Source organism: Myotis myotis, unplaced genomic scaffold, assembly GCF_014108235.1.
Source record: "Myotis myotis isolate mMyoMyo1 unplaced genomic scaffold, mMyoMyo1.p scaffold_m19_p_14, whole genome shotgun sequence".
NCBI lineage: Eukaryota > Metazoa > Chordata > Mammalia > Chiroptera > Vespertilionidae > Myotis > Myotis myotis.
The window spans coordinates 42,381,276-42,398,058 of record NW_023416318.1 but is presented as its reverse complement, the minus strand read 5'-3'; the positions used below and the strand labels follow the sequence as shown (position 1 = coordinate 42,398,058).

The following is a 16,783-nucleotide window of genomic DNA, read 5'->3' as shown; positions in this document are numbered from 1 at the left end:
CATCAATAGCCTCCTCTGTCACACATGGATCTTTGAGTTTCTGTGGCTCACTGGCAATAGGGAACATTTATAGTTACTTAAAGCCAACCAAGGGCAGATTGCCTTCCTCCTTTTCATCGATTAAAGAGTTGGGCGGGGTCATGCAAGAACAGGGTAGAAGAGAGCAGGGAGAGGGAGGTGGAGTCGGCCCCCCCTCCCCCATGGAGAAGTAAGCCTCTGCCTCACACTATCATCCCTGGGAGAGCAGGAAGACGCTAAACCTGCAGGGACGAGAAACTGGCAGCTGACCAGGAACTGTGGGATGGTCATGGCATTTACATGTTGTGCAAGTGCTGGGGTTTTAGTTGACAGCATGCCCCACCCCATTCAGCAATGTGATGGGACTGCTGCAAACACCGGTTTTGATATTTTGAGCTACGCTAATGGAAGCATAGGACGCAGAAAGAGGGGGCTGCTTCTCTCCTCTCCACGCGACAGGACACCCGGTTTCCTTCCTAAGCTCTAGACAAGCTGAGGTGCACGCCTCAGAGTCCCTCAACATGCGGGTGAGTGGGGTCATCACCCTGTCCTCTGAGGAACAGCCTCAGGGGACAGAGAATGCTTGTCCTCTGGAGCCTGCCTAGGAGTCAGGTCCGATCTGTAGGTTCCCTGGGATAGAAAGAGGAGGAGATGCAGGGAGGGGACATTAGCTCCCAAGGTAGGAAGGACTTCTCAACAAGGCTGACGACAGGGAAAATGGTTGCTTTCAAAGGAAGGGCGTTCTTGCAGAGACATGAATAGGCATTTATTTAGTATCAGCCGCTGCCAGGCACTGTGCTTGGTGCACGGAGAAGTACAGGGTAGTAATCTGTACATCAGAGCCAGAACAAAGGGCCCGGAGAGAGGCATTAGGGTGTAGCACTACGGACTCGGTGTTAAAAACCTCAGTCATGGGAAGCAATGGACTTATTTTCTTCATCAAGGGGACTCATTAAGTGTCAAATAACACCTTCCCTTCCCCTGGATGATGGAGATCCAGGATGTCAGCCTTCATGCTGTTAGTTGTCACAGTTACATCACTTTCTGTTTCTTGGGGGAGGGAGAAGGGGACCAGGAGAGGAGAGGGTGAGAAGGGCCAAAGCAGAAGGGGAAATGAACTTCTGGGATGACTGCTCACTTCTGCCTCTACACTGACCCCCTTGGGTGTAATTATCTAACTTTGGGCAGAGCACTGACCAGGCTTTTTACCGCCAGACCTGCAAAGAGGCAACTGACCGATGGACCTCCTCTGGGCTGTGCATGGGGCTAGACGCTGGGGACCCCCAAACGGACGAGACCAGGTCCCTGCCCCAAAGAAGGTGGTAGGAGCGCTTCTGGCTCTGGAGGCAGGTCTGGTCGGGCCGGCTAAGGGCTTTCATAGAAGAGTGTGCAGCGGGCCAAGGGCTGCTTACCCGGTCACTGCCCTGGGCCAGGCGGGGTTCCCCGGAGCCCGTCTCGGGCTGCGGGCGGGTTGGGGATGGGGGGTGAGTCCCAGCGGCCCACCTCCACGCCAGGTGAACCCAGGAGCACCCCACAGCGTTCCTACCTCCAGGCCCAACCTTCTGTCGGTGGGAGGCTGGGGGCTCAGGCTGCAGGCGCGCCCCCGCCCCACCCGACTGCCCCCTCCCGCAGCTGCGCGTGCGCGCGACCCGGGAGGCTGCACTGCGCGCGCGCACAGACCCCGCGTGGGCCCGGCTCGGGTGCGCGCGAGGCGGCGGCGGCAGGGGGGCCCCTGGAGGTCCGGAGCGGCGCGGCGGGAGGCTCCGCGGCTGCCACCGGAGACCGGGCCGGGCGGAGGGGCGCGCCTTTCGGCCTTTCGTCCGCGCCCCCGCGTTCCCAGCCCGCCGTCCCGAGGGGACCCGAGGAGGCAGGTGCGGCGGGAGCGCGCGGGGCTCCAGGCCGGGCGGGCGGGGCGCGGGTGCCCGTGGGGCGGTTGGCGGCTCTGGGAGGGCCGCGCGCGCGGAGGCGCGGGGGCACCCGGAGCCCGGTGGCCGCCTGCAGTGGCGCCGGTGGCACCGGCCCCCGGAGGCCTCCCCGGGGCGGCGTGGCCCACCCGTGAGGATGTGGGTGCTCGTCTCCCTTCCTCACGAAGGTTTGACTTGAGGAGGAGAGGCCGCGCCGCGTGGGGGACGGGCCGTAACCGGCGGCGGAGCTCCGGGCTCCAACCTTGACCGCCCGGCGCCCTGGGAGTGCCTCCGCGCGCACGGGTGTGCGTGCTGGCTCGGCCCTGCCCTGGAAATGGGCCTCTCCAGCTCTCCCCGGGCGTATTAAACGGTTGAAGAAACCTTTTGCCAGTGGGAATGCAAAACGAAACCAGATGACTTTGCTTCCAGGCTATTGCTACCCCGAGATTCCTTCATTTTAAATCGTGGGAATCGGGAAGTTTGGAGAAACGCGCGAGACCTGCCCGGCAGAGAGGCGCGGGTTAGACCTCATCCTTGCGGATTAGATGGATGGGTTTATAATGTCAGCTTTCCTTTACGTGTGATGTCAGGTGGTTCATTCCCCCAGAGACTCACAGGCAGTCGGGATTTAAACGCGGAGACAGTGTTTTGATATGTGTCAGAGGCGGATATTCTCATGGGGTGATAACTTGCGCTGTGCTCCCAGCTGGACGGTGCTTCATACTGTGGCGGTATCTATAGGATAAAAAATCATGCCTTTGAAATGTTTCCATCCCCCGAATCTTTTCGTTGTACTTCTGCGTTCACATGGACATCTGCCATACAGCAATCGCATGCACAATGTAAGCCGGCTCTATGGCAGATCACGTGGCGCAGGACATGCAGCCACTGTGGAGGGAAAACAGAATGGAAAATGGCAGAAGTCTAGCTTTGTTCATTTTTATGCTGCAAAGCCTCCCTGGTTCTGTCCTATTTGGCTAACATAAATATGCATTTTTAAATGCTTTCGTTCGATATCAACGGACCTGGGCTGTAAGATTGGATCTTGAAATGTAATGAGTATGTTTATTTCTATTTCATAGAAAATTTGGCACAGAATATGTTAACGTGTGGGATTTACTTCAGACGTTTCAGATGATCAGATACAGTTCTCAACAGCAAGGCCTTCTTTTTTAAAAATGATGTTTTTATGGTGTCTTCTATTGTTGATAATAGCTTCAATTTGGGAACATACGCTAGTGTTCTTAATGTTACAGAATGAACTCTTTCCCCTGTTTAAACCTACAAATACTCTGTTCCCTGGTTAATGATCTGTAATTACCTGTGCTGTTACGGGCTTGCTTAGTGTGTTAGTCTTTTTTGTTGTTGTTGTTTGTTTGTTTTAGGCATCTCGGTATTGTTTGCTCACCTGGCCTTTCAGCAGCACAGCTTTCCCTCAGTGATGTTCAGGAGAACTTTCCAAGACTAGGGGAATGTTTTCTTCTGCCACGTTCCTCTGGCAGCCGCTGGCCACATGTGGCTTTTGAGCGCGTGTATGGGGCTAGAGAAATGGAGGAACTGAACTCTTAATTTGATTTAAATAATCATATGCAACTAGAAGCTACCTGCTTGGGCACCACAGCTTTCGACTATTAGTCCCTCAGGAAGTCTCCCCTGCCCCCCTGACTCCAGCACTTATTACAGTTACACAGTCATTACACCTTTCTTGTAGGCTGGAAGCTACGTGAGGGCAAAGGCTTATCTGTTTTATGTTTGCTATGCCCAGACTGGGATTTAGTAGTAAGAAACGTTCGATAAATATTTGTTGAAGGACTAAATCAACTTCTGGAGGGCAGGCATCTTTTGTGTTCTGTCTAGGCCTAGAGCAAACTCAGTATCAAATACTGCAAATCTCTGCTTAGTGATTGAACAGATTTCATGCAAATGGGTTGCTGAAGATGTATTTTAAATGCTTATTTTGGTTGGGTTACTGTTTTTGGAATCTCTTGAAGACTCACGAGAAAATGCTGTATGAAGTTGAATGATTCCAACTTGTGTGGACACGGCTTGGGTTTCCTGTTAGTGGAGTAGCCCAGGGATGCTGCCCTTTGACCATATTCCACATAAATCCGAGGGCATCCCTAGGGCATCCCTAGGCCTCAGGGAGGTGCCTTCGTGAGGCCCTACCCAGCCTTCAGCTACGCTGAAGAAGTTAGTGGGCCTCTCCACTCACCACCATTCTGAGTTAGGGCATGGACCAGGAATCCTTGAGAAATCATAAGATATCATAGCCATGTTACAAGATGCTTTTGCTCAGAGCTGATTTGGGGTGATGGGATAGGATGGGATTCATATATAAATCAAAATTTGGGGAATTTGAGTCTACTTATTGTATCTGTTATGTACACAGTTAAATAGGGCCAAGTTAAAAAAAATATCTTAAGGTTTACTTTGTATAACCCATTATCACCAGTTAACCATAGTAGGATTTGAAATGAAAGTATGTACTTGATTCAGGCTAGTATATCTCCAAGTCTGACCAATATTCTCAGGTGTCATGGCATCTAGAAATTGCTTTTGCAAAAGGATTCTAAGACTATAGAGGTGTATAGTTTTCTTTGGTGGGGCAGAAGGTTGGGGTTTCATAAAGGAAAGGAAATAGAACTGGGGGAAAAAATGCAATGAAGACAAAATACAAAGAATGTTCCCTCCAGTGGTTAGGTAATATAGCTTCTCTGAGCTTGAAGTAGCTACCATGTAAAATGAGGAAGTTGATTACATTGTGTTGAGTGACTATCTTTCCACCTTGAATCTAGGACTTGAATATTTACTATTAAGTATGTGTAGGCCACTAATCTAACTCCTGTGGCAAGTGATAGCATCTAAGATACAGTTCTTTTAAGAATCTCAACAGTGCAAGGAAATGAAAGGTGCTTTGGGGATCACTTCTAGAAAACATTTTTGAATGGGAAACCCACTCTGAAAAGGACATTTGAAAGGTGGCTCCTCTTAACCAACTCAGAATGATAACCACTTATTCACTCTGCTGAAGAATTATGAGTATCAAAAAACATGACTGAGTCTCAAAATGTGATTGTAGTCAGGTTAATCTTCCTAGAACACAGCTTGACCCCTGGGACAATCTCCTTCGAAATAATCAGTGGTTTCCCAGTGCTCATGGAATGAAAAGGTTTGGTCTTTGATCAGGTATTTAAAGTACTTCTGAGTATAGCCCTAAAAAACCATTACAGCCTTACCTCTCACTGTTTTCCGGGATGTAGCGTGCATTCCAGCCTACTGTTCCTCTAAGTGCTCTCCTTTTACATTTCTGCCCCAAATCTCTGCCTACACAGCTTTCAAGACCTATACCCTAGGTCAGCGGTTCTCAACCTGTGGGTTGCGACCCCTTTGGGGGTCAAACGACCCTTTCACAGGGGTCGCCTAAGACCATCGGAAAACACATATATAATTACATATTGTTTTTGTGATTAATCACTATGCTTTAATTATGTTCCATTTGTAACAATGAAATTGGGGGTCACCACAACATGAGGAACTGTATTAAAGGGTTGCAGCATTAGGAAGGTTGAGAACCACTGCCCTAGGTGATGCCTCCTTTACCACACCATTTCTGATTCTCAGGAGCTGCCATAGGGCATGTTCCTTGTACTTATGTTATGGAGCAAATCCCCTTTGTTTCATCATCTATTACAATTAGTGCAATTTTATTCGCCCTATTCGACTGTAAGCATGGACCATCTGTTACTCATTTTTTTATTTTCTGAAACATCTAGATCAGTGTAGTGCCTTGTAGGCAGTGGTTACACGTTTACTAGTAACGTGTTTAACAAGCTGTGCTAAAGGTAGCTTCATTCTCTGCATGTAATATTTTGTCCAAACTTACTGCCAAGCACTTAGAGGCCAGCAGGTAGAAACGCGGAGTTACTTCTACACTGAGAAGCTACAGTGTTGAAGGACGGTTGTCTTTGTGGCGTGGGTTACTTTTTAGAATCGATAGCATTTAAGGGGGATCACCATGCCATGTGACACCAATTCCTTGTTATATTCCTACTAGACGCCTGGTGCATGAGATTCGTGCACTTGCGGGGGGTGTGGGGGGTCTCTCAGCCTGGCCTGCCCTCTTGCAGTCCAGGAGCCCTCAGGGGATGTCTGACTATAAGCCAGCTCCCTGTGGGGAGCTGGCCTAAGCCAGCTGTGGGACATCCTTAGCATTGCCATGGAGGCAGGAGAGGCTCCTGCCACTGCTGCTGTGCTGCACTCGCCAGCCAAGAGCCCGGCTTCTGGCTGAGCAGTGCTCCCCCTGTGGGAGCGCACTGACCACCAGGGGGCAGCTCCTGCGTTGAGTGTCTGCCCCCTGGTGGTCAGTGTGCATTATAGCGACCAGTCATTCTCCCGATCGGTCAGTTTGCGTATTAGTCTTTTATTATATAGGATTATGTAGCAAGGTTAATGTCAAAACAATTCAAAGTATTGGGCGGCAAATCATTCTAGCGTCTATGAAAACTTGAATACTGTTAACATAGTAACACTGAATTAGGTTATTTAATGTGTGATAATCTTTATGTCCATATAAACATACACCTTATGAGAAAAAAGAAATCATCTTACTCTTTACCAGTTCCTGCTAGTATTTAGGAAACCTGTGAATCAAGTTGGGAAGGAACCAGTTAACTTGAAGAGGTGATGTTTCCTTCAATAAGGGTGGTGATGGTAAAGATGATTAAGTTAGATGGCAGATTGATTAATCAATTGTAAAAAAGCACATTGAGTAATAAATAGCAAGGCATAATCTGCTAGAGGACATGATCAATTAGCTATTTTCACTTATTCTATTCTTTCTACTGAAATAAACTAAAAATCATTTTCATTTGGTTTTGTAATATGGTTTTCTGTTTATATTTAAAAAGCATATAGACAGTCATAATATTTCCTATTTGAAAGATTTGATACAAAAGAAATTGGAAGGTTTTTGGCTTCATAGTTCAGTTTCGCTGACATTTTCTCTTCTTTCTCCATTTCTGATGGGTTGGCTTGGTGCAACAGCAGTCCAATTTATAGCAAATTTATTCAAACCACTCATGTTGTCTGAGAAAAAGGTAATATCAGGGATATGGTTTAAAAGGCATGGTCTTCTGGAAAACCCATTAGAGCCCTCAAATGCCCAGCCTTTGATCTGCCAGCCGATGGTGAGGAAGACAGAGCGGGAGCCTCCTTAGCGCCCTGAGGCCTCTGTCCTGAAGCTGAACCAATGGGCCATTTGTGTCGAACAGTGTGGAGTTGTATCCAATTACTTCACCGCCAGCCTCGGAGAAACATGGAGTGCTTCATCCGCAAGAAACAATAATTCTACAAAACCCTCCGGAGAGGGGGCTTGGTTGGCAGGAAACAGAAAACCAGTTGGAAGCAGTTTGATGGAGCCAGACAGCCATGGGTGGGCGGATGGGCAGTCCTTTAGCCCTACGTGACCCGGGGTGCTGTGTGCCTGCCTTTCCACCCTCTTAGGTACCGAATCCCCACGAGCTGGAATCTGGATGGATTTAGGGGTCCAGGGTGACCCCCAGAGGGGCTGCCTCCTGAATCATGCTGGGGAGATGGGGTGAAAGGAACCCTTCCCAAGGGTCACCTGAGTCTCTCCTCAGCTCTCTCTCTCTCTCTTTTTAAAGTATATATTTTTATTGATTTCAGAGAGGAAGGGAGAGAGAAACATCAATGATGAGAGAATCATGGATCAATTGCATGATCCGTGGGATCTAGCCCACAACCCAGGCATGTGTCCTGACTGGGTGGTTCCCCCAGCTGCCGCCTGGTTGCCATGGTGTCGGAGGAGGGGAGAAGGAGGAGGTAATTTCTGAGAAGCAATCCAAAAATACAGACCAGCTGGCCCCTCCTTCCTCACTCCTTCCAGCTTCAAAGCCTCCTTTTGTGCAGCTGGGCCAGGGCTCTTCCTGGCCAGGCAGCCGGGAGCAAAGAAGGTCAAGGAGGCAGAGGGTCCAGGTGGTGGGTTCTGGGACCCCCACCTCACCCAGCAGATTTCCTGGACCTGGGCTCCATTGCCCTCCCATAGTTCCCAGACCAGGCTGGCTGTTTCCTGCCTCCCTGCCTTTGCACCTACAGTTCACTCCACCTGGAATGCCCTTCCTCATCCTTCAAATCCCAGCTTGGCTTTACTGCCCTGGAGAACCTTCCCTCAGTCACTTGGGGCTCCCCCTGCATCCTGCACCCACCCCAGTCACAGCCGTTTTCTTGATGAAGCTCTCAGGGAGCTGAGGTCTTGGGGATGCTAGCTTTGCCTTTGTACCCCAGCCCCTGGCACAGACAGGTGCTCAGTAAATCCGGGAGGAAGGAAAGGAGGGAGGGAGGGAAGGGAGCAAAGAAACACCTCTCATAGGGCTGGAGAGGATCCGCCCGTGAGCACCTGGCACGGGGCTGGGCACGGAGCAAAGCCCACTCCCTTCCTGCCGCCTCCACTAGAGCCTGGGCTCCAGCACCTTCTGCCTCATCTGAGTTGGACCTGCTCAGGGGCCGTCTCCATACCCGCAGGCCTGTGTCTGTTGCCCATTTACGTGCACTTGACTTCATAAGGAGCTAGTGTATTTGGGAGAAAGGCCTCCATTCTCAGAAATCCCGGACTGTGCACACTTGCAAGGACCTGAGGGCTGATCTTGAGCAGGGGTTTTCACACTGAATACTTTCTGCAAACAAAGCCTTACCTGAGGCCATCCTATAAAACAGATGGAAAGCTGCTTGGGGTGAAGTGGTGCTTATTGAAGGAGATGGGGCAGCCAGGAGAGAGGGAGGGAGAGCCCTGGGGAGAGTCCAGTGGCCGATATTTACTAACTGGTACAGAAGGGCTTCAGTATTTTCAGAACTGCATGTTCATGCCCGTGTGGCTGGGCCAACGATCTCATCTTTCACAGTGAGAAGTCAGTCTGTACGCACAACAATGAAAATACATCCTTGGGGAAAATCATAATGACTTCAGCCTTTAATGCTCTTACAGTTTCTTTCTTTTTTTATTTTTTAATTTTGAAGGGATGTTTTAGGGGAAGTAGCTCTTGTCTAGAGGAAATATTTATATGAATTCAGCAATTCCATCAACTTCTCTTTCTTTTTCTTTTGTGAAATTCAAGTAAAATTAAATTTAAAATTGTGTCTGAAAAAATAAAAAAGGCATGGCCTTCCATCTCCTGTTAGGATGGAATGAACAGACCCTATCATTGTTAAGAAGTGGGCTCTTAGATTTGTACGAGAGATGTGATTAACATTCACTAAAGTTTTCTGGGATGTCAGGAAATAATGAGAATATCCTAAACTAGATTGTGTTCATGTAATGAGCGTGTGGCAAGAGCTATTGGGTGACAGATGGTATAAGCTGTGTCAGATTCCTTGAGAAGTTAAAGGTCCATTGACCAGGGATAATATCTGTGAGTAAAGAAAACATCATTCATTTAGATTAGCTCAACATTTAAAAAATGTTTTCACCTATACTTGGGAAATACTATGGCTCCTGAGCTTTGTCTAGAAAGATAACGTGTGCTGCTGACTCTATAAGCAATATGTTTGCTGAAAGGAAGTTCCCCCCTTCCTTTCTAAAAGCGATTCTTGAAGTTTGAAGTTGAAAGTGTCAGTAAGTTAGATATTAAAAGACTGTTTATCATTGAAGGCAGTCACTCTAAGTGGCATTCAGAAGTAATGTGCTTTCTCTCTCCTCTCATTACAGGCGGCTTTCTAGAAGATGACCATAGAGGACCTCCCAGAGTTCCCATTAGAAGGAGAGTCTTTGATCGGAAGATACCCATTTTTGTTTTCAGGTTCGGATACACCCGTGACGTTCTCCATTTCTGCAGCACCAATGCCTTCCGACTGTGGTATGTGAAGTAGCTGACTTTATTGGCTATGAACTGGTAACTTGACTTCTGTCTTATGTCTGTTTTATGCTCATAATATTTCCTAAAACAATTTACTATGGTTTTCATAAAATTGCTAAAGTTTTCCTTTTTCAAAAATACAGTTGCTTTTTCTGCCACTTAAATGAAACATTTCATTTCTTCTATCAGCGTTTTTACTAGGTAAAAGTTCATTTTACGCACCATGATGGATTTAGAAGAACTTTTTTTCAGGAGGCAGTGGTGCTTAGACACCTAGCATTCTTCTGCTATTCATGTACTTATTTTGGTTAAATATACTGACTTGTTTACAAAGCCATATACTGAAAAAAATGACACAAAAGCACTGTCAACTAGCCATCTCTAGGGGCCCTGCGGTCTTTGAAATGCTAGAATTCTAATTAACACAGTAAGTGCTCACTCCTGAAAGGTTCCAAACTCAGGTGACAGTGAAACAACAAGTTTTAGTATACAAGCAAGCCTAATTTGGACCCTGTCTCAATCATCATTGATAATTGTAATTATCAATCTATCTATCTATCTATATAAAAGCCTAATATGCAAAGTGTCCCCTTGGGAGTTCAACCCACCAGGAGTTTGATCGCTCGCTATGATGTGCGCTGACCACCAGAGGGTGGCGTGAAACAAAGGAAGGCCCCAGTCAGCAGCTGGCAGCTGCTAGGGACCCTACCTGTGCACAAATTTTGTGCACTGGGCCTCTAGTATATATATGAAAGCCTAAGTGACCGTTTTGACCAGACGACTGGCTGGTAGCTATGGCACGCACTGACCACCAGGGGGCAGACGCTCAATGCAGGAGCTGCCCCCTGATGGTCAGTGCACTCCCACAGCCAACCTCCTGCAGCTAGCCAACCTCCCGTGGTCCCTCCCTCTGGCCAGCCAGCCAGCCCGGATCAGCCCCGATCAGGGACTGAGTGAGATGGCCCTGATAGGCCCTGATCGCTGGCCAGGCTGAGAGATCCCACCCGTGCATGAATTTGTGCACTGGGCCTCTAGTACACAAATAAAATATAGCAAAACTTATAAAAAGCAGGGAGGGTGAGACCTTTCCCTGGAATGATATTGGTTCCTATTTAAATTGGTTCATTTAAATCTCCTTGGTAAAATATAAATTTAGAAGTATCCTAGTTTTTATCTATTTAGATAAATTTTCCCCAAGACCCTATTTTATCAGCTAGTTGGTAAAAGAACACCAGGAGATAAATTTGATAGATTTGTTACATTTCTGACTTGGAGTTTTTCAAGTAAAATATTGGGTCACCATTTCAAATCATCTTTGGAGGTAGAGATAATACAATTTTTAAATATCAGTAGATATAAAAAAATATTTGGTTGGGAATTTGTCCTTTTAGTCCTGTCCATTCTAATAACTATTCAGTTCCAAGTACCAAGTATGCTATTTTTATGTGTTCAGATTCTACAGTGATTACCTTCAAATCATGAAAAATATTACACAAAATCTGTGCCTAGATCCTGGGAATTATTTGCAGCTTTTACACAAATTGACTGAGTTTATTGTCAGATATAGCAAAATCAATTATATGGGAAAAGCATTGAACTAAAGCACTTTGTTCCTTGCTTATGACTCTTATCTAATTCTATCTTGAGTCATAATTATCTTATTTCCTTCCCTAGACTATATAAGTCTTTGGGATGGGGCAGGAATCATGTTTTGTTTTTATTGATCTCCTTAGGGCTAATATAGTCATTTATTGATTAGTTGCTCAGTTTGTGTTGAATAAATACATTGCCTATATTATTAGAAATATAGATTCTTAGAATCTGAATGGACCTATAGTTGAACTTTCCCTACTCACTTTCCAGCATAGAAAGTCTATTTTCAGAAGCTCTGACAGACATCCATTTAGCCACTTAGCTATCTTCAACAGTGGGAAACTGACTCGGTGACTTACCAGCTCTGTGATCTTGGGCATATTACTTATTTTCTCTATCCCCTTGTTTCTTTTTTGATCAAATGAGAATAATAACACCTATCTCATATGTTGTTATGAGGATGAAATAAGGTAATTTACATAAAGTGTACAGGGTGGGGCAAATGCAGGTTTATAGTTGTTTGTATGGAAAATCTATATATATAAAAGCCTAAGCAACTGTTTGACTGCTGGACTGGTAGCTATGATGCACACTGACCACCAGGGGGCAGATGCTCAGCGCACAAGCATGGAAACAGGGGACAGACTGATGAATCTCAGAGGGAAGCGGGGAGAGGGGAGGGCAGGAAGAGATGAACCAAAGATCTTATATGCATACTAGAGGCCCAGTGCACAGGTTCATGCATCAGTAGGATCCCTTGGCCTGGCCTGCGGGGATCAGGCTCCTTGACATCCCCCAAGGGGTCCTGGATTGTGAGAAGGCGCAGGCCAGGCCAAGGGACCCTACCGGTGTGCAAATCCATGTACCAGGCCTCTAGTAATACAATAATTAATAAATAATAATACAAGAATAAACTCTGATTCATGTACTCATAACTGTAAACTTATGTTTGCTCCACCCTGCATGTAACAGTCCCTGGCACCTATGAAGCATTTAGTGAGTGTAACTTATTATCATTATTATTTAAATGATTCTGCTATTTGCCATTACCTCAGTATATATTTACTGAAACATTGACACATGCTTCAGTATTTATTGGGCTAACCATTACTCTTCTTGGTTCAAGTATTCTTGCTTATTTCTCTGACATTTATTCTCTAGGTCTTTGCTAGTCACAGGGTGGTTCTTAGTCTAGTAGCTTTGGCATCTCTGGGAGCTTGTCGTATTTCCTTTAGCTCTTGTTTTTTTATTAAAAGAAATAAAACTTTAAAGATAAATCCCCTCCATTTACCTTTCTGATCCAATTCCCCTTGCTCCCCAGAGGTAACAACTATCTTATATTTAGTGTGAGTATTCCAAATCTTCTTATTATACTTTTATTACAAATATGTGCCTATAAACAATATGCATTTTTGTTGTGTATGTTTATAATTTTATGTAAATGATTGATATTGTATATTATTCTGCAACTTAATTTACTGATCAATGTTTCTTGAGACCTATCTTTATACATTCATGGCTTCGATGTCTAATTCATTTGTGTAGTTGTAAACTACTCTTCATGACACATTTATGTTTTTAGAGGTGAAAATATTGATCAGACCAGACAGATTTTAACTGCCTTAGAAATAATTTTTGGAAAGTTTGGGATTTGAGATCAGGGTTTGCACACTTATGTTTTTGTTTCATCTATAATAAATTATGGGATGGTAAATCGAAATCTCAGTCTCACAACAACTCAGGAATGCCTCATACTTTTTGGCAATTTTGATTTTGTTTTTGAGAATTGTTTAAGGTAAAAATCTACGTTTTTCTAACATCTAAAAATATTGGTATCATTTAAGCTCTGGTCTTATTGTTTAGTATTTTCAATATATTTATTTGCAACTTCTAATAAATTTAATTTACACCTTTTATTTCAGAGTTCTCTTTCTTTGATCCGAATGATACATCATGCCAGGAAATTCTCTTTGATCCCAAAACTTCTGTATCAGAATTATTTGCCATTTTAAGACAGTGGGTTCCTCAGGTCCAGCAGAACATTGACATTATTGGGAACGAGGTAAGAAATTATCACATTTTAAGCTTTACATTGTTAGGATTGTTAATCACATAGACTTTCCCCCCATCTAAATGGAAAGATGGTGATAAAGGGGAGACCTTTTAAAGAGTCTGATGTTTGTTCTTTGCATTTCCAGGTTTTTACTGTAGTTAAATAGTTAGCACTTAAATCTTTCCATTATTCCCTCACTCTCTTACATGTGGGATTCTGACATTGGAGACTCTTCACAGGAGCAGGCATTTGGGGAACTTTCTTTCTTGTACAAATTAATTTTGTAAACTTAAAGAAATTCTTTCATGAGGGTATTTGATTACCATCATGTTTTATCTATACTTTTGGGTAGTTTCTTAAAGATCTAGGCTTAAATATAATTTAAAAATATTTGTTGAAGGCGGGATGAAAGAATAACTGGTTTCCTTGACCAGCATATTATCATATTGTAGGAAGAGAGAGCTCATACTTTTTTCAAATACCATTATACCCATGAGAAATAAAATTTTGCTCACTCTTTGAGAGGTTAAGGGAGATATTTGGAGTGTAGATGACCTTGTAATACTCTTTATACATTTCCTTCAGTCGGTTGGCAAGTTCAGTTTTCATTCTTGTTGGGTGCAGACTTACGATCTCTCCTCAAAAGAAGCCACTTCTGTCTCTGCATGTGTTGAGAACTAGTCCAGAAAAGGCAGGCTCCCTTGTTGCCCAGCATTGGTTCGAAGTCAGTCGACTTCAGTAGTCGTTGTCATCACCTCTTCCTGGGTTTCCTCAGATTCTTAAGAGAGGCTGCAATGTGAACGACAGAGATGGACTGACAGATATGACTCTCCTACATTATACTTGCAAGTCCGGAGCTCATGGTATTGGTAAGTATGTGGTAAATCTGTTAATTGCTTAGAACATCTGTGTTGGTGCCTGTACAGCCCGGGAGAGCACCTGGCTCTGATGATAATATTCCCTGAACAGGTGAGGATTCAGTTAGGTCCTTCCAGAAACTTGTTGCCTTTTCTTCCTTTTCTCAAGGTGGTCTTAATAGCCTCTTGGCACCTCCCAGCCTTTCCGGATCCAAGCTCGGTTTTCTAGGCAACCCAACCGCTAAGACCCCAGTCCTCAGGCCTGTCTGGGGTCTGTTCCTACACACATAACATGTGCTCATATTTTCCAAAATTGGTGTTTTCCCATTGTATAAACTTGCCTCTGTTATTCAACTGTCATGACCATCTCCCTGTGTTTCCATAGTCTGATACAGTGCTTCCTAAGCTATTGATGGTGAAGGATTCTTATTTTTTTTTTGCTATCATGGACTGATACTTTTATAAAATGAAATAATAGAAAAATTAAATAAAGATATAAAATACCCAAATATTTTCAAAAAGCATAAAATGATATTTCAATTAATATACTCCTAAGAAATGATTACATAGGAAAAAAGAAAAGGGTTATAAAAAGTACAAACAAATTATATTTTGGGACTGGCAATAGTCCATGCAGCCCACTCTGAGTAGCACTGGTCCAGTGTGTTGTTTTGACTGGCTGTATAGTATTCCATTCTATGGATGTCTCATAATTTATTTAACCAATTTCTTATTATTATACTTTTAGGTTGCTTCAGAATTTTATTCATAATAAAAAATGCTGTGATGAACATCTTCACAGCTAAATGTTTATCCATATCTCTGGGTATTTGCTGATTTTCTTAGACTAAATTCCTTGTAAGTGAAAGCGTTGAGATATAAGTGTATATACAGTACATACTATTTGCTTTGGCATTTTGAATGAGGTAGGGGTTAGCCATCCATTGGAACTTAAATTTGTACTGAAGAAAAATAATGTAGAAAACCTTCCTTAGGTGATGTTGATACAGCTGTAAAATTTGCAACTCAACTTATTGATCTGGGAGCAGACGCTAGTTTGCGGAGTCGCTGGACAAATATGAATGCTTTGCATTATGCTGCTTATTTTGATGTCCCTGAGCTTGTAAGAGTGATTTTGAAGACATCCAAACCAAAAGGCAAGTACTATAAGATCGCCATTAGATGTTACTATTTGAACATTTTATTAGTGGCCTGAAAATGATAATTCAGAGTTTTTTCCTTCTAATCTATCCTGTTTCATATGACCTCCCATCTCATTTTTTTCAAGAATACTTTTAACCTTCCTGTAGTGAAGATTAGTTACTATTCTTTCACAAAAAAGCTTAGTACAAAGAGATACAAAATAAGAAGTGTTCTCCAGGTTTTTATCTCTGCGAATTTTCCAGTATAACAGGGATTTTATAAAGTGTAATTGAATCTTTGTGCTATATAATTCTTTTGTCCTATTTGAGTAGCCAGAAATAGAGCAATAAAACCTTCAGAGCTAAGCATTGAAATCATAAAGAGTATTTATTTTAGGTGGTATTCAGTTCTGAAATTCTGTGATTCTATGAAAGGATAACTTTTTATCTGGCCTTTTTTTTTGTCTTCCTGTCTTGAGGCTGATATCCTAAACTTGAACATGACAATGTGTCTAAATTACAGTCCTCGTGTTTTGACTTTTCCTCTAGTTGTCTCAGGGGTCAGTTTTTTTTTTTTTTTTTTTTTGAGGGAATTAGGAGAACAGTTAAAGGCAGTGTTTCCCCACTTCTAGAGGACTTGACTTAGAGATTCAGTAAATAAATTTCCCAGACTGTTTGTTTCTAACCTCTGCTTTGTATAAGTGTCCACTTTTTCTTAAGCTTCTACCTGTTTGCTTTTTGAATAATGGTAGGAGGAATGCCACTCTTGATAGTACAGTGTCTTTAATAACACAGGAGAGTTTGTCCTGAGCACATCCTGCTGGTTTTAGTTGCAGGTGACGCATGTGGGGTGGGGTGATTAGATGAAGGTAGGATTAGCAGAACCAGAGGTATAGTAAACCCTTGTTGTAGAAAACATTCAAAATAGGATTCCCAAATCTTGAGGATTTCTTGTTTCTAAGTATAGGATCATGATAATTTATTGAAAGTTATTAAAATGTCCTTAGAATTGCAAGATTTTATTTCTTATTCTGAAGTCCAAATTATTCATTTGTTGAATAAAGTATTATGAAAGAGTACCATATGTAGACATTTACATTTTTAATTAGTTTTTAACTTCTTCCTGGTGTGAACATTTTGCTCTTTTTTTGTGAAGGGTCAGACAGTAAGTATTTCAGGCTTTTTATGGTCTCTGTGGCAACTACCAGATTCTGTAGTTGTGGCATGAAAGTGGCCCCAGAGAATATGTAAATGAGTGTGTGTGGCTATGTTCAAATAAAGCGTTATTTACGAAAACAGATGGTGACTTTGATTTGGCTCATGGGCCATTGTTTTCTGGGCCTGACCT

The 16,783-nt window shown here is 43.8% G+C and overlaps 1 protein-coding gene across 6 annotated transcripts in view; it reads left to right on the top strand.

Moving 5' to 3' along the window:
• Window positions 1-358: 358 nt before the first annotated feature.
• Window positions 359-16,783, top strand: part of CLIP4 (CAP-Gly domain containing linker protein family member 4) — a 53,598-nt gene continuing 37,173 nt past the window's right edge. The window contains exons 1-5 of one of the 6 annotated variants that reach the window (XM_036334990.1): window positions 359-545; window positions 9,643-9,790; window positions 13,306-13,445; window positions 14,212-14,305; window positions 15,289-15,450. In XM_036334990.1, coding sequence (XP_036190883.1) covers window positions 9,658-9,790; window positions 13,306-13,445; window positions 14,212-14,305; window positions 15,289-15,450 — 529 coding nt within the window. In that variant the 5' untranslated portion in view covers window positions 359-545; window positions 9,643-9,657. Of the gene's footprint in view, window positions 546-1,714; window positions 1,890-2,173; window positions 2,443-9,642; window positions 9,791-13,305; window positions 13,446-14,211; window positions 14,306-15,288; window positions 15,451-16,783 lie in introns of those variants that run through there. The other 5 variants (XM_036334986.1, XM_036334991.1, XM_036334988.1 and 2 more) reach the window with 5 other exon arrangements.